This window comes from Myotis yumanensis, unplaced genomic scaffold (assembly GCF_028538775.1).
Source record: "Myotis yumanensis isolate MYYU_CA2020_CCGP unplaced genomic scaffold, mMyoYum1.0.hap1 SCAF_8, whole genome shotgun sequence".
Taxonomy (NCBI): Eukaryota; Metazoa; Chordata; class Mammalia; order Chiroptera; family Vespertilionidae; genus Myotis; species Myotis yumanensis.
This window is the reverse complement of record NW_027223759.1, coordinates 22,162,563-22,189,441: the sequence shown is the minus strand read 5'-3', so window position 1 is coordinate 22,189,441 and position 26,879 is coordinate 22,162,563. Positions and strand designations below refer to the sequence as shown.

At 49.9% G+C, this 26,879-nt stretch overlaps 4 protein-coding genes across 7 annotated transcripts; 2 read left to right on the top strand and 2 right to left on the bottom strand.

The window, feature by feature from the left end:
• Positions 1 to 549: 549 nt before the first annotated feature.
• TUBA4A (tubulin alpha 4a) lies at positions 550 to 4,633 on the top strand. The gene is made up of 4 exons (XM_070422193.1): positions 550 to 654; positions 2,685 to 2,907; positions 3,204 to 3,352; positions 3,595 to 4,633. The coding sequence occupies exons 1-4, from the start codon at positions 652 to 654 to the stop codon at positions 4,564 to 4,566; spliced, it is 1,347 nt and encodes a 448-aa protein (XP_070278294.1). The 5' UTR covers positions 550 to 651; the 3' UTR covers positions 4,567 to 4,633.
• Positions 4,634 to 5,992: 1,359 nt separating this feature from the next.
• STK16 (serine/threonine kinase 16) lies at positions 5,993 to 9,365 on the bottom strand. 2 transcript variants are annotated; one of them, XM_070422191.1, is made up of 8 exons: positions 9,307 to 9,363; positions 8,775 to 8,963; positions 7,983 to 8,202; positions 7,594 to 7,727; positions 7,309 to 7,429; positions 7,088 to 7,183; positions 6,555 to 6,676; positions 5,993 to 6,450 (listed from the first exon to the last, which is right to left on the bottom strand). In XM_070422191.1, exons 2-8 carry the CDS (start codon positions 8,858 to 8,860, stop codon positions 6,312 to 6,314), a joined length of 918 nt encoding a protein of 305 aa, XP_070278292.1. In that variant the 5' UTR covers positions 8,861 to 8,963; positions 9,307 to 9,363; the 3' UTR covers positions 5,993 to 6,311. The 2 variants fall into 2 exon arrangements, with proteins under 2 accessions (XP_070278292.1, XP_070278293.1); XM_070422192.1 differs by lacking the exon at positions 7,088 to 7,183 and having other exon boundaries at positions 9,307 to 9,365.
• Positions 9,366 to 9,385: 20 nt separating this feature from the next.
• On the top strand, positions 9,386 to 20,212 carry GLB1L (galactosidase beta 1 like). Of its 3 annotated transcripts, XM_070422188.1 has the most exons (17): positions 9,391 to 9,599; positions 10,973 to 11,080; positions 11,270 to 11,436; positions 11,698 to 11,848; positions 12,007 to 12,067; positions 16,709 to 16,803; positions 16,905 to 17,079; positions 17,167 to 17,225; positions 17,331 to 17,452; positions 17,557 to 17,597; positions 17,772 to 17,890; positions 18,200 to 18,274; positions 18,379 to 18,468; positions 18,600 to 18,713; positions 19,010 to 19,141; positions 19,413 to 19,628; positions 19,790 to 20,212. In XM_070422188.1, the coding sequence occupies exons 2-17, from the start codon at positions 11,012 to 11,014 to the stop codon at positions 20,057 to 20,059; spliced, it is 1,956 nt and encodes a 651-aa protein (XP_070278289.1). In that variant the 5' UTR covers positions 9,391 to 9,599; positions 10,973 to 11,011; the 3' UTR covers positions 20,060 to 20,212. The 3 variants fall into 3 exon arrangements, with proteins under 3 accessions (XP_070278290.1, XP_070278289.1, XP_070278291.1); XM_070422189.1 differs by lacking the exon at positions 19,413 to 19,628 and having other exon boundaries at positions 9,386 to 9,599; XM_070422190.1 differs by lacking the exons at positions 11,270 to 11,436; positions 11,698 to 11,848 and having other exon boundaries at positions 9,393 to 9,599.
• On the bottom strand, positions 20,160 to 26,686 carry ANKZF1 (ankyrin repeat and zinc finger peptidyl tRNA hydrolase 1). Its single transcript, XM_070422187.1, has 13 exons — positions 26,120 to 26,686; positions 24,996 to 25,108; positions 24,674 to 24,776; positions 24,362 to 24,555; positions 23,850 to 23,962; positions 23,611 to 23,758; positions 23,112 to 23,340; positions 22,774 to 22,923; positions 21,688 to 22,159; positions 21,219 to 21,330; positions 20,919 to 21,086; positions 20,697 to 20,782; positions 20,160 to 20,494 (listed from the first exon to the last, which is right to left on the bottom strand). Exons 1-13 carry the CDS (start codon positions 26,265 to 26,267, stop codon positions 20,371 to 20,373), a joined length of 2,160 nt encoding a protein of 719 aa, XP_070278288.1. The 5' UTR covers positions 26,268 to 26,686; the 3' UTR covers positions 20,160 to 20,370.
• Between the last annotated feature and the right edge of the window lie 193 nt (positions 26,687 to 26,879).

Genomic DNA, 26,879 nt, shown 5'->3' with positions numbered 1-26,879 from the left:
CTGCCCTCGCAGACAGGCTGCGGGGCGCAGCTCGGCGGGACCGGCTAAGGGATCGGCACCGTGGGGCTCAGGCGGTGCAGCTCGCGGTCCTCGGCCGCCCACGGGCGTTGGCCAAGGCCAGCTGTCCCGGGCGTGCAGCCGCAAGGGGTTCCTCGAGGACCGGCCGGAGCCAGGCGGCCTGTGGGAGCCGCCGGAGAGGCAGGGCCGGAGGGCACCTGCGAAGGCCTGCTGCAGCCACCTGGGGCGCACAGCCCCGACGGCAGCGGCCTCAGCCAGAACACCTGCGCGCCTTGGCCCCCATGACGCAGGTGCAGGCGGGACGCGCTCCGGCTCCGCGCCCTCGGTGCCGGCAGCGGAGCTCGAGAGCCCGGCGTGTGGACCCCAAACCCTGAGCGGGGAGTTCAAGTCCCGATTGCTTCACGTTCGGCAGGTGAGGGACCAGGGCGCGACTTGCCGGAGGCCCCCGCGCTGGCCCCACCCCTGGAGCCGCCTGGCCCTCGCGGGGCGTGGCCTCTGGGCCTCGGCGCCTAGTGGGCGAGCGGGGCGCGGGCCCGCCTCCCTATATAAGGCGGGTGCCGCACTGCAGCTAGCGCACTTCTCACTGAGACCCGTCGCCCGGACTCTACGTGAGACCCACCGCCCGGACTCAACATGGTGAGTGCGGCCCGCCAGGATCCTGCCCGCCCCCTAACTGTCCCTCTCCCTCGGGGGTGCTCGCTCTGGAGATGCGCGGAGCCCTCCATCTGGCGTTCCGCGTCTCAAGGAGGCGCAAGGGTGTTTGCCTCGCCCCCACCCCCACCCCCACCCCGTCCGGCTACTGACTTTGGCCGGACCGTGTGGTCCACTTTCAAAGGCTGGGGAAGGGGGTGGGCGGAGTGGGACTCTTCTCTAGGAGAGAGGAGCGGCCCAGGAGATCCCTTCCTGCCCCACCAAGCGTTCGCGCCCTAATCCTCCGGAGGGGAGTCACGCGGTGCGGCGCCCAGTTTCCGCGGGCGAGGGAGACCCGCTTGGCTGCCCTCCGCCGCCATCCTCACCCCACCCAGTCCCTGGCACGGACCGAACACGTGCTTGGCGCCAGAAGGTGGAAGGGGATCGGGTGACTGGATCAGCATCCCCTTTGCCTTCGGCTGTGTGTGCATCCCTCCTGCCCACAGCCTCCCCCCACCGTGACTCAGCACCCCGCTTCTGAGCCAGGAATGGGGTTCGGTCTCGTGAGGCGGGCCGGCCCCTCTCCAGCGGGAGCCCGGGGGCGCGGACGGGCAGAGACAGCTGTAGCCGAGCGGGAGCCCGGGCCCAGGCCAGGTTGGGGGGAGGGGAAGAGGTGTGTGTGTAGGGGGTGGTATTTATAGCCCAGGAACGGGGGCCGAAATCCAATCCTCGCTTTCCGCTGGGATGTAATTGGAGGGGGGGGGGGGGGGGCGAATACAGGGCGGGGTGCAGGATGGCGTTCATGCTGCCCGGGGCAAGGCGGGTTACCTCTGTGCCTCACCGCGGGTTCCGCTTCCTTTGCTGAGTATTTGGAAACCTTCACCCCGCCATTTCCGTGTGGGACAGGGCGGCCGCGCGGCCTGGCGCCGCACCACTTTGGCGCCTCAGGGGTTACTTTCAGACAGGCAGGCAGGGGCCAGCTTAGGGCTGCGACTGTCCCAGTGCTCACAACCCTTATTGCCCTCACCTGCCCTCTGCACGCACCAGCATTATCGCTGCTATTTTCCTGAGGCCTGAGGCCTCGGATGAAGGTGGTAAAGACTCCCAGAGTGCAGTGTGTGTGTGGGGGGGGGGGGGGGGGGGGGCGAGGGGCGGGGGGGAGAAGGGAGCAGGAGAAGGAGCCAGATGGGATTGATCCCCAGAGCCAGATGGGATTTAAAGGTGGGGGAGAGGGCATCCTGATACCAGTGTGGTCAGTTGATGCCAGACTGGAAGGCTGAGATACCTCTGCAGCCCACAGAAAAGAAAGGGGGAGAAGGTTATATGAAATTTCAGTTGTTCATCCTCCAAGCAAAGAGTTAAGCCAGTGGGGGCCTCTAGCTGTAAACTGACAGGTCCGGAAAACCTGTCTTTTCTCAGGCTCTTCAGAAGCTGTTGTTGTGAGGGTAGGAATCAGGAACAGCTAGAAAGTTGCTTGTCCTTGTCTCAGTTACTGCAGTGGCGCTGGTCTCATATGCACTTGCCCTGTCCACCCTCCCTGAGTATTCTATGAGTGTGGCAGGGTCATGTGGAGCCACAGCTCTTGCTTTTTTAAAAAATATGTTTTTATTGATTTTTAGAGAGGGGGGGAGGGAGAAGGATACGGAAATAGAAACATCATCAATTGGCTGCCTCCTGCACACCCCCCACCGGGAATCAAGCCCCCAACCTGGTCATGTGCCCTGACTAGGAATCAAATTGGTGACTTCCTGGTTCCATGCTCAACCACTGAGCAACACCGGCTGGGTGAACCACAGCTCTTAATTAACAAGGACCCCATGGAGTAGTAGGCTAAGGGGCTGGCCTGCCCTACTGGGTGCCTCCAGTTGGGGAGCCTGGGCAGGCTGCCAGCCTTTTCTGACCTCTGTCCAGCCCCAAATTTCTACTTTTGCCAACTGAGTCATCCTAGCTAAAAGGTGATAGGATGGGAGAGAGGTTTATAAGTGAGGACTTGTGGATGTAGGGCTTATTCGCTGTCCCCTCTTTTTATTCCTCAGCGTGAATGTATCTCAGTCCATGTGGGGCAGGCAGGTGTCCAGATGGGCAATGCCTGCTGGGAACTCTACTGTCTGGAACATGGGATTCAGCCTGATGGGCAGATGCCCAGTGACAAGACCATTGGTGGAGGAGATGACTCCTTCACCACCTTCTTCTGTGAAACCGGAGCTGGAAAGCACGTGCCCCGGGCAGTTTTTGTGGATTTGGAGCCCACTGTAATAGGTGAGAGAAAGAAGGGGGTGGAATTAAGGGGAGTAGAGAGTGACTCTAACGCTTCTTTCTGGAGAGAGTACCTAGACCTGGCTTTCCTCACCCTGAAAACTCCTCACTCAGTTTGAATCTAATCGAATGCTGGCCTTGCACAGCAGGTCTGGGTTCCTCTCACACTGGTATCTTGGACTGGCAGAAGGATGAGCTATTCCACATATCTCACTACAGCTACCACACTGAGGGAGGGAGGTCCCGGCTGAGCACAGCCTGTGGTTTGGGCCCTGACAATGTGGTTTGTGCCCTTGCAGATGAGATCCGAAACGGCCCATACCGGCAGCTCTTCCATCCAGAGCAGCTCATCACCGGGAAAGAGGATGCTGCGAACAACTATGCCCGGGGTCACTATACCATTGGCAAGGAGATCATTGACCCAGTACTGGACCGGATCCGCAAGCTGGTGAGAGTTTGGCATGGAAGGGAGGTAGCTTTTGATGATTCTAAGGGTCAGGAACGTTTGTTTCCAGGCCTTTTTGAGGGAGTCATTCTAATTGTACATGTTCCAGAGCATGTTGCTGCTATTGAATACTCATTAGTTTTTGCTCTGACTCCTAAGATATTTAGTCTTTTGTGGAGAGAGAAGATAGAATTCCTCAGGACCCTCTCCCACCTACATTGCTCTTTCTCTTTCTTGTCTTTCAGTCTGACCAATGCACAGGACTTCAGGGCTTCCTAGTCTTTCACAGCTTTGGAGGGGGCACCGGCTCCGGCTTCACCTCACTCTTGATGGAGAGGCTCTCTGTTGATTATGGCAAGAAATCCAAGCTGGAGTTCTCCATCTACCCAGCCCCCCAGGTGTCCACAGCTGTGGTCGAGCCCTACAACTCCATCCTGACCACCCACACCACCCTGGAGCACTCAGACTGCGCCTTCATGGTGGACAACGAAGCCATCTATGACATCTGCCGCCGAAACCTGGACATCGAACGCCCCACCTACACCAACCTCAACCGCCTCATCAGCCAGATCGTGTCCTCCATCACAGCTTCCCTGCGCTTTGACGGGGCCCTCAACGTGGACCTGACAGAGTTCCAGACCAACCTGGTGCCCTACCCACGCATCCACTTCCCCCTGGCCACCTATGCGCCAGTCATCTCCGCAGAGAAGGCGTACCACGAGCAGCTGTCGGTGGCAGAGATCACCAATTCCTGCTTTGAGCCTGCCAACCAGATGGTGAAGTGTGATCCCCGTCATGGCAAGTACATGGCCTGCTGCCTGCTGTACCGTGGAGACGTGGTGCCCAAGGATGTCAACGCTGCCATCGCTGCCATCAAGACCAAGCGCAGTATTCAATTCGTGGACTGGTGCCCCACAGGCTTCAAGGTTGGCATCAACTACCAGCCACCCACTGTGGTGCCCGGAGGTGACCTGGCCAAGGTGCAGCGTGCCGTGTGCATGCTGAGTAACACGACCGCCATTGCCGAAGCCTGGGCCCGTCTGGACCACAAGTTCGACCTGATGTATGCTAAGAGGGCATTTGTGCACTGGTATGTGGGTGAGGGCATGGAGGAAGGTGAGTTCTCTGAGGCCCGGGAGGATATGGCTGCCCTGGAGAAGGATTACGAGGAAGTTGGCATCGACTCCTATGAGGACGAGGATGAGGGAGAAGAATAGACCAGCTGTCTGGAGCCCACTATGTTCATTGCAAAATCCTTTCGAAATAAACAGTCTCCTTGCACGATTTCTTGTTCCCTCTGTGATGTGAGTACTTGAGCTTCTGCTACCTTCCTTTGTGCTGCTGCTGCTGCTACTTCTGCCCTATTTGCTGCTCATGACCCTTTTCCCTTCCATGGCTGAAGGTGAGACCTGCCAAGGATCCCTTGCCAGACTCAGGAAACATGACCCCAGGGACCTTGATGTAGGATACCCAGGGGTACCCAGGATAGGGAGGAAATGAGGACTGAATCCTGGACCAGTCTGTCCAGCCACAGCTTATTGAAGGATATGAGTCTTCACTTCTTTTCCAAGTAGGAGTTTTAAGTCCAAAAGTTTCTGTATTTGAGTTGGACTAGACCTGTTCTTCCTGCTGCTTCTGCATTCACCGACTCTGGAAGCAAGGCTTGGCCCAGGCACCTCTGTGTTACGAGGGCTTGGGAGTGGGGCTGAGCTGGCCCAAAGTTCCTTGGCACGGAGCCCAGTCATAAGCTTGGGGGATGGGAGGGAACAGGGCCGTCTCCTAGAGTTGTTTATGTCACTGCATAAACAGCTTTGCATAGCTTACTGTCTTGCTGCTTTGCTGGGGGCTAGGGCTGTGCTATTAAAAGTCAGGTCGTCTCCCCTGTTTGTGCTTTCTTTCTGGCCTCGGTTCCTCTGCTAGCTGGTGGGAGCCTCTTGCCAGGGCCCTGGGGAAAATTTCAACTTTGCTAATAGGCACCCCAGGACCCACACTGACGTCAGCATGTGGGGGTGGGCAGGGTTGGGGGAAAGAAGCTTCAATCTCAGCAGCAAGTGATGCCAACCCTGCCCTTGCCTCCCCTCCCTGTGACTCAGGGACACAGTGCCCTTCCCTGGGGAACAGGTTTCAAGCCCAGCAAGGCAGGGCCCCTGTTTACTCAGCAGAGTAGGCAGGAAGTGGCAGTTGGATACTGCCACGCCACACTGGCCTCATTAATCATTAACCATGTGTGAGCTAAAACCATCTGGGAGAGACTGTGGGCCAACATGGCTGCCTCCTCCACTCCTTTGCCCCCAGGCTGAGGCTGAGACCTGTTATCTAGCTGTCAAGCTTCCTGGGATGTCTCCACCCAGAAGCCCTTGCCTGGCAAACCAGCTGGGCTGCTCTAAGCTATCCACCTCTGGGAATGAAGGAAGGAAAGAATGAGTTGAATGTGCGTTTAAGGGACCCTGGTTCCAGTTCTTGGCATAGAAGCCTGCTCAAGCCAGAGCAACTTTTAAGTTTTTAACCTAGTCAAGCTAGAAGCCATTGCCAATCATGCCTCCTGACGCAACACCAGTCCCGCTTTTCCGCAGGCTGTTCCTTGGAAACGGCCAGACTTTGGGCCCCTTATATCTCCTCTCCAGGAACAACGAGACCAAGATCCACACCAAACTGCTTTCACTTTATTATTCTATTTATACACTCTCCTGCTCCCCGATTTGGAAGCAGACCATGATGTAAGCTTGGCAGTCCTGCTCAGATCCTTTACCGGAATCTATCAGTTTGCCTTTCTCCATCCCCCACCCGCCCCAACTCAGACTCCCTGTCCAGTTGTCCTGAGGGTAAGAGAACAGAGATAGAAGACTGAGCTTACTCTCCCCAGCCCCCTGCCCCAGCTATGAGAGAGCAGGCCTAGATAGAAAGGACAGAGATTCCAGTGAAGGACAAGGCACGGGCCACCTCAGCGTGGCCACTGGTTTGTTCAGATTTGGGTAGTGTGCTGGCCTGGAGCTGGGGGTTGCAGTGCTTCCAACTGACTGAGGAGGAATGGAATATAAGGGCGCTGCAGGGGGTCCACAGTCATCATCGAGGCCAGCAGCTGCCGCAATGCTGAAGAATGCCTGTGGAGGGAGGAAGGCAGGGTGACTGAGGGGCACCCATCCGCCGGGCCGAGGCTCCAATGTCAAGGAGAGTCTGAAGTGCTTGGTGCCCCTTCATCACTCACCTGGGGCTTTGTGGGATGCTGAGTTGGTTCTGTACAGCCAGGGCCACACTGTCACCCTTCTGGAACACCATGTCATAAGGGCCTTCCCCAAACATCATAGCATATAGCACACAGCCTAGGGACTGAGCGTAACTTGGTTATTCCATAAAAGGGTACCAATGGAGATGGTAACTCTCCTCTTAATTCTGTAGTGAAAGGAGACTACATAAACTAAAAGGACTATGCTAATGTCAGCCACATGACAGAGAAACTGTCAGTTAGCTGGAGGCCTCTGCAACCCTTGCTTAGCTACTGCCTTTAGCTGTGACTCTTAGCTGTACCAACCCTGTTCAAAGGGCAGGGTTTTACCACTTCCTGAGTACAGCAATTGAGTAAAGTGTTGGTGACAGTTCTCAGGAAGGAAGTTGAGGGGGATGGGGACATACATGGTTCCTGGGGCCCCATGCACTGGAAACCAAACTCCTGCTCCTCTACTCCACAGGAGGAACAGAGCAGCTCCTCTCCCCCCAGATTCCCACCCGCATGCTCCTCACCCAAACATCAGTCCGCTCATCGATGACACAGTGGCTCTGCACAGAGAAAAGCTCCGGGGCCCGGTAGGAAATGGTGCACCGCTGGGCTGCCCAGTCCTGGAACAGTGGCCCCAGAGCTCAAAAGTGGGGCACAGGGCATGGTCATGTGACCAAATTGGGGAATGCACCAGAAGCGGTCAAGGATTGGGAACAGGTGGGCAAAAGAACCTGCAGACTCCTACCTGCAGGGCCAGAGCTTGGCGGGAGCTCTCCACATGGATGCGTGCTTGCTTCATGGAACCCAAGTCCATTAAAACCGGCTGCCCCTCATCTCCAAGCAAGATATTGGTGGGCTTCAGATCCCTGTCGGGAAGTGGAAATGACCCATGAGCATCTCTGGTCAGGAAGGCTAGAATCCCAGGGAGGCATAAGAATCATGGGGTGTTCCTTAGGGGGAGAGCTCAGACCTCTCATTTCTCTTAGTGGGGCTTTCTGTCCCAGAAAGTACACAGGACGCTCCTACTGACCTGTGGGCATAACCCTGGGCATGAATGGCTTCAAGGCCTCTGCAGATGCCCAGCAACAGCTGAAGGATTTCCTCTTCAGTCAAGAAGTTGCCTTTGTCTTTCAGCCTTTCTATCTCATTCCACAGCGTACCCCTCTGCAACACAAATATCCCCACAGTTGGTTTTTCAGCTTCTGTTCCCTGAGTCTGATCCCTTCCCTAGGTTAAAAGTTACCAACCTTTTCACCACACAACCCACACCCTACAGTCCCATTTGGATTCCTCTAAACTCCAAATTTGAAGTGGTCAAACCCAAGACATAGCCTCTGATTCCTAACATACTTGACTGCTCACACAGCTCTTGGTTGGTGGCCCTGTTGCAACCCCTCCATAGCCAGGAGACTTTCTGACCTTCAAGTAAGGTAGTAGCAGCCAGGCCTCATGTTTTGTGCCCCGCTCCTTCAGACAATAAGCCACGAGGTGAAGGACGTTGGGGTGATTGAAGAGGTGATGCATATCTGCTTCTCGCTGGGCCTCCTCCACATCCTGCTGCTCGTGACACAGGATTCGCTTCAGTGCGTAGAAGTGTCCATCATGTAACCCCTCCACTAGGTCCACATAGCTGAACCCACTGTGGGCCAAAAGGGTCAGTGAAGGACCACGGTCATCTCCCACACTGCTTGGACCCAGAGGAACTCCCTGGGGAGAATGGGGATGTCTTTCCCAGTTAGTAGAAACCCTCCCAAGATGTGACTCTAAGAGAAGTTTGAAGATTATTACACTTTGAGCTCAAGAGCTGGGACACAGTAATCTTTGAGGTCCTGTGGTCTTAACCCAGTGTTCTGCACAGGACAGATGCTCAATGAACATTAAATGAATAGTCAACATTTAGGTGCTGCGAACCTGGCACTGGCAAGACATTTTATATGCACTATCGTATTTAATCCTCACAGCTCCATCAGTGGCACAAGATAGTAAATATCTCCATTGAGCAGATGAAGAAACCATGGCTTTATCAAGGTCACACAGGTCGATCGGGAGGCCTGGCTCCAGAGTCCACTGTCTTGACTAGCCTGTTACTAGGCTCTGTCGGGTGAGTTAAAGGATAGGCTACAGAATAAAACCTTGGTGCCCCTAATCATGTGCAGACTGCTGTCTTTCAATCATCATAACCCTGGGGACGAATCATTTCCAAACACTCACCCCTCCCCCAGTTTCTGGATGAAGAGGTAGCGCTTATTGTCAATGATGACAGTTCCCGGAGAGCAGATACACAGCGCGTGGCCCATAGTGTCTCAGTCATCCTCCTCCGGGGCGGCCTGAGGTGCCAAAGGGCTCGTCCAGGTTGAGTGGGCTCTTCCGGGCGCCGCGCTGGGGGCCCAGCGGGTCATGCTGGAAGGAAAAGAACGACAGGGTCGCGGGTCGGACACAGTCCAGACGACCCTGAAGTACTGGTGTGGAGAGCTCAGGCCCAAGTCTCGGAATCGAGAGAAAACAGGTCCTGGCGATACCATCTCCAAGAAAGCTGGGATCGGGTGTCTCAAGGCCGAGGCCACGCAGCGACTACCAGCCCGCTCCCTCCACCACCAGCCCACCTTTGGGCGGCCCCGGCTCTCACGCCCGCTCGCCGCCAAGGCAGGGCCCGGGAGTGCGAGGTTCGGGCCCATCCCTTGCAGAGTCCACCCCCGGCCTCGGCGTGCAGACCCGGGTAGGCCAGCCGAGCTCCCCCACTGACCTGGCTTGGGCAGCAGGGAAGCGCCAAGAACCGGAAGCAGTGGATGCGTCATCATTCAGCGCCGGCTAACGGCCCGCGGTGTCCTAGCAACCGCCGGGCATCCGGAGGATGTAGGGGCGTGGAGTGGACTAGCCGGGGGCGGGCTAGGCCTGCGGGAGGACGGGTACCTGGGCCCCAGGGAGGGTTCCACACCTGGCCTTCTGTAGGGGTCAGGACGCAAGCACCTACGCCAGCGGGGAGCAAAGCCGGGCTCGACCCGAGGCCCCCAGGACCTCCATTTCCCAATGTTGGAGGTAGGAGGCCTCATACCCACGGCGCGCTGGGTGGCCGAGTACAGCCAGGCCAGGGGGTGGGGGGTACGCGGGGGGCGGGGAGGGGTGGGGGTGAGGGGGTGCTGGCGACCTGGACTTCTGGAACTCTAATCGGCACAACCCTGGGGGCTCTACCCTAGTCTTACTGGTTAAGAGCTCAGGCTCTTGAACCAGACTGGGGTCTAAATATGGTCCTAATACTAGCCTACCAGCTGTGCGCCCTCGGACAAGTTATTTCACATCACTCTCCCTATCTATAAAATAGGTACACCACTGCCTAAGGTTAAGTGCATGAACCGTGAGGCCAGATTGCCTACTTCAAATCCCAGATCTACTAAACTAGTTGTGGAACCTTGAACAAGCTACTGAATATTTCTGTTCCTCAATTTCCTCATCTGTAAAATGCAGGTGATACTTATCTACCTCATGGAGTTGTTTGAAGATTAAATGATATGTGAAGTGCCTAGCACAATATTTGACGCATAGCCCTCAGTAAGTGTTGAACAGAAGTATTATTCTTATTCTTATTATCCTGATTCTCACATCTCAAGCTTGGGACTGTGAAGGCATGAGTAATGGAAATTCCCAAATTCCCACGCCTTGGCACCAAGCAGCTGTCCTTGACATCTCTTGCACAGGCAGGCAGAGGTAACTTAGAAAGGGGCGCACACCCAAAGAAGATGGAATAGACCTTGATGGTGTCTTTTGCTGAAATAGGACTCTCCAGGAAAAATATGTTTTGTAACCTACCTCCCCAACCTTGCCCTCCCCCTTACACATCACTGGGAAGATCTCCCTACAGTTTCCCTTGTTTCTAAACCTGTTTTACTCATCCCCTCGGGGTTCTGACATTTATCTAGATTTAACCTGCTACATGTGGGCCCTGTGCCTGAAACTGAGGATTCAAGATGAACAAGGTCCCAACCCTTGAGGAGCTCGTCTAGGTCTAGTAGAGCACCGGTTCTCAGTCTTGAATGTGCTTACGATCGCCTGGGAATCTTGTTAAAATACAAATGCCGATTCTGAGGCCTGAGGCAGGACCTGGGACTCTGCATTTCTAACAAGCTCCCAGGTGACTCATAAAGCTGGTTCACAATGCAGAGGACGTTATCGCTTCCTAAAACTAACTTGCGCTATGCATTTCTATGGCACAGCACATCAATAAATGAAGGATGGGATAAGGTTAATGATGATTTTTTTGGTCTAAATAACGTAAACCACCTTTTATGGGGGGGCGGGGGGAATGTAGAGGACTTTACAAACTAGTAGAGGAGCCGGAGACGAAAGTCCAGGCTAATTGCCTGGCAACTTGAGGTGGTCTCCGCCCCTCCTTGCTCACTGAAGTTCCCGCCCAGGAATCCGCCACATGACAGTTGGACCGCAGGCTAAGCGCCATGGCTCCCAAGAAGCCTCTCTGCCTTCCCTCCTTGCTGCTGCTCCTCCTGACGCTGCTGCTACCCCAGGTGAGACAAGAGGATTGAACTAGCCTGCGGTGAGACCGGATTAGATCTGGCGTAGGAGACAAAGGGAAAATAACAAAACTCTCGGCCGGCCGAGCTAGTTCCATCTCTTCTGCTCTTGGCAGACGCCCATTACCCCTCCTCCCAGGACTTCCTCCAGACCCCTGCTGAGCACCGCCTCTCCCTTTGCAGGCAGACACTCGGTCGTTCGTAGTAGATCGGGAACACGATAGATTCCTTCTGGACGGGGCTCCGTTCCGCTATGTGTCTGGCAGCCTGCACTACTTTCGGGTACCTCGCGTGCTTTGGGCTGACCGGCTTTTCAAGATGCAAATGAGTGGCCTCAACGCAGTACAGCTGTAAGAAGGGCTCAGGAGAGCCACGGAGGGGTGGGATTTACTTTTCCTACCACCCCCTTATGAAGGGGGTCGGGACAGGAAGACTGCTTGGGTATGATGAGGAGTTAGAGCTCCAGGGCTTCCAGGCCAAGGGTGGGAAAGGGTGGGCCAGGACCTCCTTCCAACAGCTTCCTGGAGATTCCTTGCAAGGCCAGGAGCCCTTATGCCTCCCAGGCATTTCCCATGCAAGCCTTGGGCCCTGTTAACCTCTTCCTTTCTCAGTTATGTACCCTGGAACTACCATGAGCCAGAACCTGGGGTCTATAACTTTAATGGCAGCCGGGATCTCATTGCATTTCTGAAAGAGGCATCTCTAGCGAACCTGTTGGTCATATTGAGACCAGGACCCTACATCTGTGCAGAATGGGAGATGGTGAGTTAGTTGAAGGGATAGAACCAAAGCCACCCACATGGGGTTCCTAGGCTATTCCCTTCTACCCATACTCTAGGGCCACTTCCAGCACTATACTTAATTTCTTCTCAGACAACAAAACCCATATGCTGCCTTTGTTGTCTTTATGTTTGTCTCAGGGGGGTCTCCCAGCCTGGTTGCTCCGTAAACCTAATATTCATCTGAGAACTTCAGATCCAGGTGAGTTGAAAGAAAAAAAAAATTTAACAAAGAAAAAAAGCAAACAACAATGACAAAATGGGTCATTTGGGTGCCTAAAACAGAAGGGACCGTCCCCAAATTGGAGATCATACATTCAAATATATATTGAGTGTTTCCTTTGTGTCCAGCAGGATGCTAGAAACTGGGGAACTAGACAGACTCAGTTCCTGTGCAATGGAGCTTACTATGTAGTGGAAGAAACAGATTTTTTAAGAAACCAAAAATCTGTAATATTATTGCAAGTTGTAAAAATACCACACAAGGAAATAGACAAGTTGAGATAGTGAATAATAGAGACCTCTTTTAGGTAGGGAGGTCAGGAAATGCTTTTCTGAGATGACATTCAGTTGACTAGGGAAGGAAGCGTTCTGGTCATATGAAGAGTGAATTGAGAATGACCAGGTAGAGGGGACAGTGTATTATAAGGCCCAGAGATGGGAAAGAACATGGCATGATTGAGACCAGCATGGCTGGAGCATTAGTGGGTAAGGGAGAGAGTGGTATGACGTGAAATTGGAGATAGGAACTGCCAATGCAGGACTTTGTGGGCTATTCTAAGGGGTTTGCATTTTATTCTAGCATAGTGGAAAGTCAATGAGTTTAATCAGAGATGTGAGATGATCAGGTTTGTTTTCAGACTACTTTAGCCTGGATGTAGAGAATGGGTTGAGGGGAGTAAGGATCATGGTAGAGAAACTAATTGGGAGATTAAGCCTGTAGTTGAGGAGATGATGGCTCCTGAACTATTGTGATGGTAGTGGAAATGGAAAGAAGAGAGCAGAATTGAGATATAGGTTGGAGATAAAATCACCAGGACTTGTTGACAGATTTGATTGAAAGGGTAGGGGTGGCAGCAATGTGAGTACCTAGTCAAGATGGTGGTGCCAGCCCCACTGATGTGGCTCAGTGTTGAGTGTTGACCTAGGAACCAGCAGGTCATGGTTTGATTCCTGGTCAGAGCAAATGCCCAGGTTGCTGGCTCTATCTTCAGTTGGAGTGTGCATGAGGCAGCCAATCAATGATTCTCATTGATGTTTCTCTCTCTTTCTCCCTCTCTCTTCCTCTCTGAAATCAATAAAAAAATATTTTTTAAAAATGATAAAGTCTTGATGGAACACCAATATGCAGTGTAATTTTTTTAAATGGTTATGATGATGAAGCTTATGTGTAGTCTCACTTCCTTTTTTTATATAAAGATTTTAAAATTGACTTTTAGAGAGAGAAGAAAGGAAAAGGAGAGAGAGAAACATCAATGTGAGAACAAAACATCGATCAGCTGCCTCCTGCATCTACCGGGGATCAGGCCTGCAACCCGGGCATATGCCCTTGACTGGAAATCCAAACAGCAACCTTTCGGTGCATGGGATGACACTCAACCAGCTGAGCCACACTGACCAGGGCTGCAATCTCCTTTTTACTCAAGAATTCCAGTAACCTCTTTAATGTTAACTCCATGGCAATTTCTCAGACCTCATCCTCCTTGACCAACCAGCAGCATTTAGCACAGTTGGTCACTCTCCTTTGAAATACATTTTTCTTGTCGCTTCCATGATACTACACTTATCTGGTCTTTGCCCCTCTCCCCACAATCTGACCACTCCTCAGTCTCTTACTGGTTCTTCTCCATTTCCTTTTCTGCTAAATGCTTGAGTGTTTCATATCTCAGTCCTTAGATGCTTCTCTTTTCTGTGTTCATGCCCTAGACCTGTGGTTGGCAAACTGCGGCTCGAGAGCCAAATGCGGCTCTTTGGCCTCTTGAGTGTGGCTCTTCCACAAAATACCGATTTCTGCGCATGGGCCACGAAGTTTCAATCGCACTGTACATGGTATTTTGTGGAAGAGCCACACTCAAGGGGCCAAAGAGCTGCAGTTTGCCGACCACTGCCCTAGACCAAGCATGCCAAACTCAAAGGCTAACACAGGCCAAATAAACTAAGTTTATGTGGACTGCAAAAAAAAACAAAAGCTTCAATTTTCATAGAAACATAGGTTTATTTTGATAGAGACATGCTGAATACAAAAGGCTGAAATAAATGAGTAATCGTTAACATAAAATAATAGAGCATTTTAATAAAAATTAATATTTTTTTCTTGAATATTAACTTACCAGACACTGAATAACTGCACAAATTAATCAGTGTAACACAAATAAACCTATTTTTCTTGTTCTCCGAAAGCAAAATACTTCCTGTTGCACACAGCAAACAAGTCAGTATAAGACTAATGACGTGGCAATCAGCTGCCTAAATATTTGCTGCTAGTATTAGTGGAGAGAAATGGTGCACCTGCACATAAGGCACGTAAGGGAAATGAATGCAACACGATTATAGTAATCAGTCATTAGTGAACGCTGTAGTTCGTTATTAATAATCATGTGTAACAGGATATTGTAAAGATTAAGTTACAAAATTTTAATTAAAACGTTTCTTACATACCATTATACTGGCTGGGCTGAAAAAATATTTGTTGGGTCCTCGGGCTGCGAGTTTGACATGCTTGCTCTAGACCCGTGGTCAGCAAACTGTGACTCGCGAGCCACAGGCGGCTCTTTGGCCCCTTGAGTGTGGCTCTTCCACAAAATACCACGTGTGGGCGCGCGTACAGTGCGATTGAAACTTTATGGCCCATGCGCAGAAATCGGTTTTCGGCCTGGGTGAGTCTATTTTGAAGAAGTACTGTTGATATTTGGCTCTATTGACTAATGAGTTTACCGACCACTGCCCTAGACAATCTCATCTATTTGCATGGCATTAACCTCCATTTATTAGCTAATGACTGAAATATGTTCTCTCCAAGACCTTCCTTTGGCCTCCAAACACATTATCCAACTGCCTTCTTGACTTCTGCATTTGGAGATCCAACAGTCATAATGATACAACTAAGCACTTGACATTGCCTCCCAAACTATTTCAACAATCTCCCCGTGTCAGTTAGTGGTAACTCTATTTCCCAACTGATCAAACTAAACATTATGGTGTAATTATTCATGTATATCTTTCTCTTGCACCCTACGTCATAGAATTCTGTCAGCTTTACTCTCAAAATATATTGAATTCAACTACTTCTCATCACCTCCACTGCCACCACTCTGGTCCAAACCACCTCTCTCCGCTGGATTATTTTAAGCTTCCTAACTGGTTCCCTGTCTTTGCCCTTCTCCCATGTAGTCTTATTCTCAATACAATAGCCAGTGTGATCCTGTTAAAATATGTTTATCATATCAGCTCATGTCATTTCTTTGCTTAAACCTCTCCAACAGGTTCTCATCTCACTCAGAATATGAACCACAGGTTCCTTTAAATGGCCTACTAGTTCCTGCCTCATTGTCTCGGTCACCTTCCTGACCTCTACTCTTCTCACTGTTCATGCTAGCCTCATTGCTGTTCTTTAAACCCACCAGCTCTTCTTGCAGAATCCCCTTCACAGTAAGGTCTTCTCTGGGCCAGCCTCTAAAATTTAAGCTCCTCACCTCACTATTTTATATCTTCCTTTTCTGCTTTATTTTTCTCTCCTTGGCATTAAACCACTGTATTTTTTACCTATTTACCAACTGCTTCCTTTACTAGAAAGGAAATTCCCAGGGATTTTTGTCTATTTCTTTCTATTCTATATCCTTAACACTTACAATAGTGCTTGGTGCTAGTCACTACCCATAATTTTTTGTTGAGTGAGATTTAATGTATGCTTGGATTAAAGAAGGCAATAAAACCTGGGCCTCCTTTATGTAGAACACAAATATAAAGGAATTAAATATTTTATTTTAGTCCTTTCTTAGAATTAAGTCTTTTAAGGATACAAAAATATTCTCCAAAATATCTTTCATCAAATCCACCTTCAGGAGTCTGCTATCTGCTAGGCATTGTCCTCAATGATAGGGACCAAACAAATGAACCTGACAAAATTCCCGCTCACTAGTGGGGAAGACCAACAGGAAACAATTACAAAAATAAATGCTTAATTATAATTGGGTATGTGTTTGAAAGAGAAGTATCAGGTGATATGAGAGTGTGTAACAGGGGGATCTACCCTAAACTGGGATTATCAAAGGCTTTCTTAAGGAAGTGAAATATAAGTTAAGACCTGAAGACTGAGTTGGAGTTGGCTAGGTAAAGGCAGTGGGGAGAGAGTGTCAGGCAAAGGTAATAACATACATGAAGACCATGAGTATGAATCAACAACAATCACAAATAGGAGTTGAGAATTTTAAGCCATGAAACCTAATATAATGCTCTTTCAGTTGATGACTGAAATCACCTGGACTGTCGTTCACATTAAGGTGTAGGTCAGGCATTCTACAGTTCTGTGAATTCCCATGTTAGATTATACACTATAGCTCCATTAGATGTGTTTAACATTTTTCTTACATTTAAAAAATAAATTTAGAAGAAACGTTGCTTTAAGGTTTCATGTGCTTAAATTTCTTGCCATGCAAATAGGGTTGAGAGCTTTTCACAAGTTACTGCTTCCCACATTTAGTTATGGACAAGTGGGATGCAAACTGCTATTCCTACAATCTCTCCTACAGTTCAGGCAGCATTGAAGTTCCTAGCATTGATGCTAGGAGTGGGGATTGTGGAGGTGGTGGTGCCCTAATGACCAGAGCACTGCTCCTTCCTTTAGACTTCCTTGCCGCAGTGGATTCCTGGTTCAAGGTCTTGCTGCCCAAGATATATCCATGGCTCTACCACAATGGGGGCAACATCATTAGCATTCAGGTACAAGTGGAAAGTTGACTGGGCAAGGGGAAGGAGGTTCCAGGGGTTCTTAACCTTCTCCACCTCCATGGCTGAGCTCTACTTTTCCTTTCTCCTGGCAGGTGGAGAATGAATATGGTAGCTATAGGTCCTGCGACTTCGCCTACATGAAGCACCTGGCTGGGCTCTTCCGTGCACTACTAGGAGATGAGATTTTGCTCTTCACCACAGATGGGCCACAGGGACTCAGATGTGGCTCCCTCAAGGGACTTTACACCACTGTAGATTTTGGCCCAGGTCTCCTGAGCAAGGGTTAGGGTGGAGTCTGGGGAAGGGGCACCTCTTCTGTGATGTTTATCTTTCATCCATGCCTCCTTTCTGCAGCTGACAACATGACCAAAATCTTTGCCCTGCAAAGGGAGTATGAACCTCATGGGCCACTGGTGAGAAGCCAGAGGGGAGGGCAATCAAGGCAAGAATCACGGGTGGGAATGGGTTGAGCTCGGTTCCCCATCTTGCTCATGGTGGCTCCTTTTACTTCACACTAGGTGAACTCTGAGTACTACACAGGCTGGCTGGATTACTGGGGCCAGAATCACTCCACACGGTCCATTATAGCTGTAACCAGAGGACTAGAGAAAATGCTGAAGTTGGGAGCCAGTGTGAACATGTAACTGGACACTGGGGCCAACATGAATGTAATTGGGTGTGGGGATGAAAGTTAAGATTCCATGGGTCAGCACATGCTTTTCCCCCCACCTTCCCTCATTTCAGGTACATGTTTCATGGAGGTACCAACTTTGGATACTGGAATGGTGAGTCCAGATGGTCCCTGGGGTGGTAGCAGGAAGGTAGCAAGGAATTAGAATTTGAGGGCTGGGTGGATTAGGATATCTATAATCGTAATGGCCATCACTGCCCCCATCTGATGGCAAAATTCTCTGCATGTGCATAGATGTATTGAATTAATTAAATTGGTTCGACCTCAGGTGCTGATGAGAAGGGACACTTCCTTCCAATTACTACCAGCTATGACTACGATGCACCAATATCTGAAGCAGGGGATGTTACATTCAAGCTTTTTGCTCTTCGAAATGTCATCAGCCAGGTGCCCTACCACTTCATTAAGTACCAAAGGCTTTTATTAATTGGGGAAAGGGAGTGCCTAAATTGTTTATAGAGTTCCCAGAAATCACTGGTGGTTGTCTAGGCCACTGAGCCCTGTGAGCATCCTATAAAAACATTTTCTACTTGCCCAAATGGGACTACCTGGGGAGATACACACAAGTATGTAAAATTACAGGATCTTCATGACCCTGAGGCCATTCCCTGGATGCCAGGTTAAGAACCCTGTGCTAGGGTCTTGGAATAGGGGTTGTGTGGTTTTTCTATGGCTCCTGAGAGAATTTGGGCTCAGTTCCAGGAAATTCCCTTGGGACCTTTACCTCCCCCCAGCCCCAAGATGATGCTCGGACCTTTGACCCTACACCTGGTAAGCTCCTCCCTCTCTCTCCTGATTCTACCATATTATCCTCTAAATAGCCCTCTATTCTAAAACTTCCCTTTTATCCTGATACTGCTTCCTAATTCTAATAGGATGGATATTTGCTGGATTTCTTACACTTACTGTGCCCCCAAGGGCCCATCCATTCAATCTTGCCAATGACCTTTGAAGCTGTCAAGCAGGTAAGGCATAATCCCACAGCCAGTAGGTAAGGCAACCTTCCTCACCAGCTATAGCCAAAGGTTCCCTAAGTTCCACATCTTCCCCATTTTTTATATCAATTTATCATAAGTACTCATTCTTCCACACTTAGGACCGTGGTTTTATGTTGTACCGGACCTATCTAACGCATACTGTTTTTGAGCCAACACAATTTTGGGTGCCAAACAACGGAATACATGACCGTGCCTACGTGATGGTGGATGGGGTATGAACCTAATTCCAGGCTACCTTGTGAGCCCCACTTTCCTCTCCTCTCAAGCACCGTTTAGCCTTAAGTTCCCCTACCTACCTTTTCCCACTGCCTGCCCACATTTGCAGGGGGTCCAGGGATAAGCTGGGATGAGAAAGAGTTTGACTAAGGGTAAGGTCCAGAATGGAGAGTAATTGACAGATAGGCTACATTCTCTTTGCCCTCCAAATAAGTACCCTAATGTGGCTTCCTGTTTGGTGGTCAGGAGCTAGATGCTGAACCCTTCCCATCACAGATCTTCTTATCCACAGGTGTTTCAGGGTGTTTTGGAACGAAACACGAAACACAAACTATTTTTGACGGGGAAAATGGGTGCCAAACTGGATGTCTTGCTGGAGAACATGGGGAGGCTCAGTTTCGGGTCTAACTACAGTGACTTCAAGGTGAGCTAGCTTTGCCCCTCCTCTCACCCCACAACTTTATTGACCAAACTCCCTTAGAGGGATGTCCCACAGCTCCAGCAGCATCTGAGCAGAGGAAGAAAAATGGAAAGATAGGGGCCTAATGGAAGATAAGCAAGAGCCATGTCCTTAGCAAAGTAGTGGCTTGTAGGAATCTGGACTTGGGTACTAGTTGCATCTCAGGGCTTGATTAGGGACAATTTCACCTTAGAGATTATTGAATGTGATGAATTTTCATTTGCCTTCTTCACAGGGCCTTTTACAGGCACCAATTCTGGGGCAAACAATCCTTACCCAATGGCTGATGTTCCCTCTGAAAGTTGATAAACTTGTAAAGTGGTCGTTTCCCCTCCAATTGCTGAAAAACTCACATCCTCAAACTCCCTCTGGCCCCATCTTCTACTCCACAACGTTTCCAATTTTAGACTCCGTCAGAGATACATTTCTCTTTCTACCTGGATGGACCAAGGTATTGCTGGTAGTAGTCGTCGGGATGAGGGTGGGAGGTGGTAAGACAGAAAAATCATGGAAGGGGGAACAGAAATTATTCCTCTGAATAGAAACCCAAAAGAGGATAATTCTACCCCCCGGAGAACTGACCATTATTTTCCTCTCCTCCCACCATGACAGGGTCAAGTCTGGATCAATGGGTTTAACTTGGGCCGGTACTGGACAAAGAGAGGGCCACAACAGACCCTCTACGTGCCAAAACCTTTGCTGTTTCCTAGGGGAGTTCTCAACAAAATCACATTGCTTGAACTAGAAAATGTGCCTCCCCAACCCCAAATCCAATTTCTGGATAGTCCTATCCTCAATAGCACCTTGCATAGGACATACATCTACTCCCTCTCAGCTGATACACGAAGTGATTCTGAACCAATGGAGTTAAGTGGGCACTGAAAGAAAGGTAACCCTTGGACCTGGGACATGGAGTGGGCAGAATCCCTTGGTACTGGCCAAGGTGACCACAAAGAATCAAAGGCCAAAACAACTGTACAAGTGCAGTTTCCTTGCCAAACTTTATTGTGATTAAAATTCCAGAGACAGTACCAGCTCCACACATCTCTATGGCACTGTCTTTGTCTGGGCTCCTGAGTCTCTCTCATCCCAATCTTCCAAATACTCTGGTTTCTCGGGAAGAAGAAACCTAGGACGAGTGTAAATGTGCCCTCTCAGGGTCTAGAGTTGGCCCTGGGTGGAGCTGTGAGAGATCAGGAAGAGGGCTTCCTGGCCTGACAGCGATGAATTTGGAGGCAGCGTGTGGAGCAGAAAGAGAAGTCAAGGTAGTGAAAGGGAATGAGGCCTTGGAGGGACGTCCCACAGCTCAAGCAGCGTCTGAACAGAGGAAGAAAAATGGATGTACAGGTACCAAAAACTTCTCGATCCAAGTACCCCTGTCCCTCTTCCTGCCATTTTTGTTTCCACTCCATAGGTTCAAAGAACTTCTCACATCCCTTCAACAGCCTTTGTCTGTAGACACTCATTCTACTTGCCCAGACATGGTCCACCCATCATCACTCCTGCCCCCGCCACATACCCAGCACTGACGATTGCAGAGTCAGGAATCTGAGGGGTAGGGGCTCCCAACTGAGCAGCTAGTCGGCGCTCTGCAGCCACAGCTCTCTGAGGGGAAGAGAAGTTGTGTCAAGGACAAGGCCCCAAAGGTGGACGGGGTACCCAAGAAGTGACAGTTGAACATTGGGAAGGGACTAGACCTCTAAGGAAGTCTCGGGGTGGAAGAGAAAACCTTCAGCCTCACCTTCTCTCTGTCACTGAGAGCAGCAAATCGCTGCTGCTCTTCTTGCTCCTGCTTCTCCTGCTCCCACTGTTTCCGCTGCTGTTCTTCCCGTTGCCTCCGGGCTGCCTTCTGCTCCCTTTTCCGCATAGCCTTCCGAGCCTCCATTTCTGATGTCAGTGGCCCTGGCACCTGGAGGATTTCGGGGAAGACATGAGGTAAGACCTATACAAACTATCCTTGGTAAATCTAAGACAGTAGAAGAGATCTAGCCAGGATATATGATGCCATCCCACTCTGCTGCTGCTTCCTTTCCCAGCTGACCTGAGCCTTGCTGTAATCATAAGCATCTGGATTCTTCTCCATGAACCTTCGGAACTCATTACGTGTTGCTTTGTCAGCTGCAACCATATATGGTGGCCGAGTCCGGAAGTCCCTAGGTGTGGAAACCCCCAAAATGAGTTCAACTTGCCTATGGCATCTCCTAACACCACCTCCAGTGGTTCTCAACCTTCCTAATGCCACGACCCTTTAATACAGTTCCTCATGTTGTGGTGGCCCCAACCATGAAATTATTTTCGTTGCTACTTCATAACTGTAATTTTGCTACTGTTATGAATCCTAATGTAAATAACTGATATGCAGGATGTATTTTCATTGTTCGCAACCCACAGGTTGAGAACCGCTGGTTAACCAGACCAAGGGGAATACTGTCAAGTAGCTAATGCCAACGTTAGTCTTCAGATCATCCTCTCTATACCCTAAAGGGCTCGCTATGGGGACCCTTACTTACCGAATGGTGGGGTCAGCACCTGCCTCTAGCAGCAACCGAACCACTGAGCCTCTCCCAGCTGCAGCTGCTGCATGCAGGAGGGTGAAGCCACTGGAGCCCAACGGGGCATTGAGCAGAGACAGAACTTCAGGGTCTATGGGGCTGGCAGCTAGCTGGATTTTCAGCATTCCAGTATCTCCAGCTTTGCAAGCAGCGAGAAGCTTGTCCCAGAGCTCTGGCTGATCAGGGACCTTGGCCTCATCCATGAAAGGCTCCAAAGGGACTGCATGTGAGAAGGCCTTGTCTTCTTGAGGTTGCTGGGGAAGAGTCACATGTGCCCCAGCCTCCAGGTCTTGGCTTTTCTCCCTCTTATTCCTTTTTCTCCTCCTCCGCTTGGGCAATACCTCAAATTCACGAAGATGCAGGGTCCCTATTGTCGACTCTACTAGATCCAACTGTACCTGGAAGCCATCCTCTCCCTCTGACTCTGAAGCTAGGGAAAAACACGACATATTAGATCCATCTAAAGAATAAGCAGAGGGTGGAAGGATGTGGGCTACCCCAGATGCATAAGAATATACATAAAGAGATAATCCAGATCATCTTGAAATAAAATTATCTGTATTGTGACCCAAGATAAAGTAACACATTGAGAGCTGAATCCATTAGTATGATATGCAGAAATGAGGCTCTCAGGCCAGACACGTACAGTCCCTAGACTCTCCCATGAGCACCCTTGGATGGTGCACACGGAGGAAAGCATAGGAGCAGTGACAGCTATGAAGGCCAAGAGTCTGCAGCCCAGGAAGCATCTAATAAGACAGGTAAATTCTGTGAGATTCATGCAACACATTTAAACATCTACTTCATGCTAAGACTTTTCTGAGTACTGGGGCTATATCAATTAACAGAAGCAGTAATAGGAGATCTGGAAAGGTCACTAAACATGTCTTAGTAATTGCTATCACATATCTCATTATTAACAGACCTGTGTGTGTTGCACGAGGCTCGTCTATAAATAGGAAAGCGAGAGTAGGGAATTTGCTACTGCATTTCCAGGACAGACACCCAGATAGAGATTTGACAGTTGACAGGTGGTACTCAAACCTTGTTTGGGAGAATCCTCATTCTGCCCTACTGCCCCATTTTCATCACTGGGGACCTTTCTTTCTTCCTCAATAGCCTTCTTCTTCTCTCTCATTGTCTTCCAGTATGAGTGAGGTGAGTCCAACCTGACTGTCTCCCGGGGGTCGTCTCCTGCCATAAAACAAAAGATATTGCTCAAGTTTAGCTGAGGAGAACCCAGCCAGGTTTTCTCAATGAAGATGGGATTGGGCTGCAGTCCAAGGACTAGATAATCATCTGAATGAACAAATGAGAACCTGAGATTTGGTTTAGAAGGTACCGGAAGGTCTATGGAGTTGGAATCAGGGTTAAAGGCTCACCATGGATATGCAAAGTGGTCAGCTTATGGAGCACACGCTGTAGTTCTTTGAAGGTGGGTCTCCGGGTAGCAAGGGGGATATCCCAAAGTCGGGGATCCCCCCGTTGCAGGGGTGCCCCTTGGCCTCCGAAGAACAAGGACCGGCCAGAGCGGGGGGCACGCAGCAGTATTGTCCCAGCCTCCCCCAACGCCTTAGCCCAGCCTGGCTCTGCCAGCAGGTCACGAACGTCCTAGAGAAAAGAGTCACAGCCCTGTATATCTTCACTTATTATGTTTAAATCTCCAACCAAAAAATGACCCTATGTGTAGGGAGTGAAAGGTAGAAATTAACAGAGGGAGGAAGGACAAGACTAAGATTACTGAGGATCCATCCTATTCTACCTTAACCAAAAATAATGAAGACTGGAAGATAAAGGAGTCAACCTCTTTACTGTAACATTTAATAAGTTGAGGGGAAAAGGTATATTAGTGGACCACGAGATCTGAGATGCCTAACTTACCTTATATAGTGCAGCTTCATTGTAGCGCCTCAGGTTGGCTCCAGCAGAGCGAGAAGCCCCACCCCGGGCATCATGAAGTCCCTGGGCTGTGCCACGCTTGGCCCGTACTGTGTAACGGTGAAAGGTTTTGTGTGTCACCACTTCTCTTCTGTAGACAATACAGACTCAGTACTGGAAACCTGGTACTCCCAGTTGAGAAGGATCCATTCCATCCTTAACCCCACACAGCACCCTCTCACCCTTGGAAAATGGCACCAGCAAAGTGCCCAGCTGCAGCCATGAGTACCACGCAGTGTCTAGGACCTCCACTTTGCAGGTTTCGTAGCAGCAGTTCTGGCTCTTCTGGGAGCACCTAGATGACAGAGGAGCAGCACAAACATATCTTGTTACATTCATTGAGAGTAAGGAACCACATGCCAGTGCTAACTGCTTCACATGCATTATCATTTAATACAACCACTTGAGGCATGTCTCTACTTTATATAGACAAGGAAATGTCAGGCTTGTAGAGTTAGTCAAGATTAAGTGGTAGAACTATAATCCAAACCTAGATTGGTCTGTTTCTAAACTTAATTCCATCACACTTGATCCAAGATTCAGGCCAGTTCAAAACAAGACTGTGCTGTCAAGCCTGACACCCACACCCAATAGGAAGGAAGGGGAGAAATGAGAAATGGACTGAGCGAAGTGGAAATCTATGCTGAATGTACAAAAGGTTGGGGTTAACCACACAACCTGTGCTGTCACTTGCCTGGTGAGGGCCTAGGACACAGCGATAGGCATAAAGAAATTGGCCTTGGGCATTTTGGAAAAGAACCCGATGGGAGCAGAAGCCTTGGGATCTGTTAGACTTCTCAAACTCAACCCTCTCTTCATCCAGTATCTGTAAGTCCTCCTCAGGGGCTGAGTCTGAGTCTTCTGATCCTGAGATGCTAGAAAGATCTCCTGAAACATGAGATATAGAAGTTTGATGCCTCATCTTTGAACTTCCCTCAGCTCCTAAATGAGGGCCCTCTCCCACCCCCATGTCCTACCCCTACTAAGGTCTCCCACCAGACATCACCTGTGGAGCTCTGCTTTTCAAAGTCCAGGGCAGACAGGAGAGGCTTGTCCTTGAGACGCTGCTTTAGGTTAAACCGATGCCAGTCAAGCTTATAATGTTCCCTCTGGTAGGAGTCAATGAGGGAAGCAGAATGTGGAAATATGCCCCAGCCTGGCCTTTTATGGTACACAAGACCAGTAACGGGACTCCAGCAGTATGACTGGGTAACACCAACTGCCTTATTCAAAACGTGACCTTTATTCATTAAACACAAATGTCTATCTCTCCTCACCCACTGTTCTACTTTTGCCTCCACCATTTAGCTCTGCACCTGGTGTTTTACCTGTTCCTGATGGTTCTGGAAGGTCTGGTCACAGGTTGAACAAAATAACTTCCCTGAAATATCCAGAGGACCCTGGAATGGTTTTCTTTCTGGGCTTGTTCTCACCCCTGAACCTAAATAAGGGAGGGTAATTAGAGGTGGAAAGGGAGTCCAAATGGATAGTACCTGGAATTTTATTCAGGGTTTGATATATATAGCAGAGGAAGATGCTAAAGAAAGAGATGGCATTTAAGGAATTTATAGTCTAGTAATCAATAAATAAATAGCACATGCCCAGCTGGTGTGGCTCAGTGGCTGAGCATCAACCTATGAACCAGGAGGTCAATGTTCAATTCCCCTTCAGGGCACATGCCTGGGTTGTGGACTCAATCCCCAGTGTGGGGTGTGCAGGAGGCAGCCGATCAGTGATTTTCTCTCATCATTGATGTTTCTTTCTCTCTCTCTCTCTCTCCCTTCCTCTCTGAAATAAATAAAAATATATTAAAAGAAATAAATAGCATAGTAATCACTTTATACAAAGATGCTTCTGAAAAGATACATGTAAAATGATTATAAGTCAAACACTGTATTTAAATTAACCAAAGGGATTTAGAGGAATCTTGCAGAAAATATATGTTGGTATGGTTAAAATTATTTTTAACTGGTCAAAAACCACTTCCTGAATGCCAATTTTTTAGTTTACGTTTCCAATTACAGTGTGCAGTTTGTTTAAAAAAAGTTCAAGAAAAACATAGCCAGAGACAAACTAAAGTTGTACATAACCAAATATGACATTGTTTTACATTCAGCATGAATGAATGATTGATTGGAATCCAGTTAAATTTGTACTATAGGAATTTTAAAAAAGATCTAGGAGTTTTTGAAGTGTTTTTGTAGGTAGTGGCATTACTGCCACTACCTACAAAAGCAATGACAAGAGACTCATTTGGAGATAATTCAGGGGTCTGTGTTAGAAACAACCTAGAGACAGTGAATTTAAGATACATTTTATCCCGTGGAAACAGATGTCAACAAGGGCTCCTAAACTGGGAAATGCCAATAGGAATGTGTTCTCTGGAGGAGCAATAAGCTGCAAAGAACCCTGTCATGTTTCTCATGGGTTCACCCCAAATCTTCCCGGATACCTGGAGACGAAGTCCGCAGTGCCTGGGCCAGAGTCTCCCCGGGACGGTGTCTCACTAGGCTCAGGCCCCGAAGGACCGAAGCATCCACGCTGAGATCAAACAAGGAGACCGACGTAGGAGCCTGGGCTGCTGCTGGAGCCGGCGACATGGCTGCGCAGAAAAGAGGGGAGAAAAGCAGAGCCCTCCCCAAGCGAGATCCGACCGCCGCGTCTCCTGCCTGCCAGACTCTGTCTCCACCGCGCTGCAAGGTACCTCGTCCCTCACCCAGGCTCCGGGAGTCAGCTTTGGGGCTGATACGTGACCCCAGCCCGCTTTCTCATACCTCCAGTCTCCGGCCACACAAGGGAGAAATGGGAGAGCACCCAGCTTTCAAATCGAATCCAACAGAGTTAAAATCACTGAGGTTCCCAAAGCGACCGCTCTTCGTTACTCGTGCAATGAGCTCCATCAGTGACTAAGCCGCGTGGACTCCTCCCGGGCCTCAGAGGCTGCACCGCAAATCCCAAACTGCTGTGAGTTACGCATGTCCTCAGTTCCAAATCCGGATGTCGGCAGTTCCACAGCAATCTCGTCACTACGGGGCCGCGAACGGGACAATCAGCAGCGCCCTCACCTGAGCCCCACCCCACGCAAAGCCCCATTGGTCTTCTGCCCGCTCAAGACCCGCCTTTAGTCCCGCCCCCGAAGCGGGGAAAAAATGGGCCGTCGTGTCTCCGCCCCCCCGTGCTCATTGGCCAGGCTGGCTGCTGGTGACAGTAAG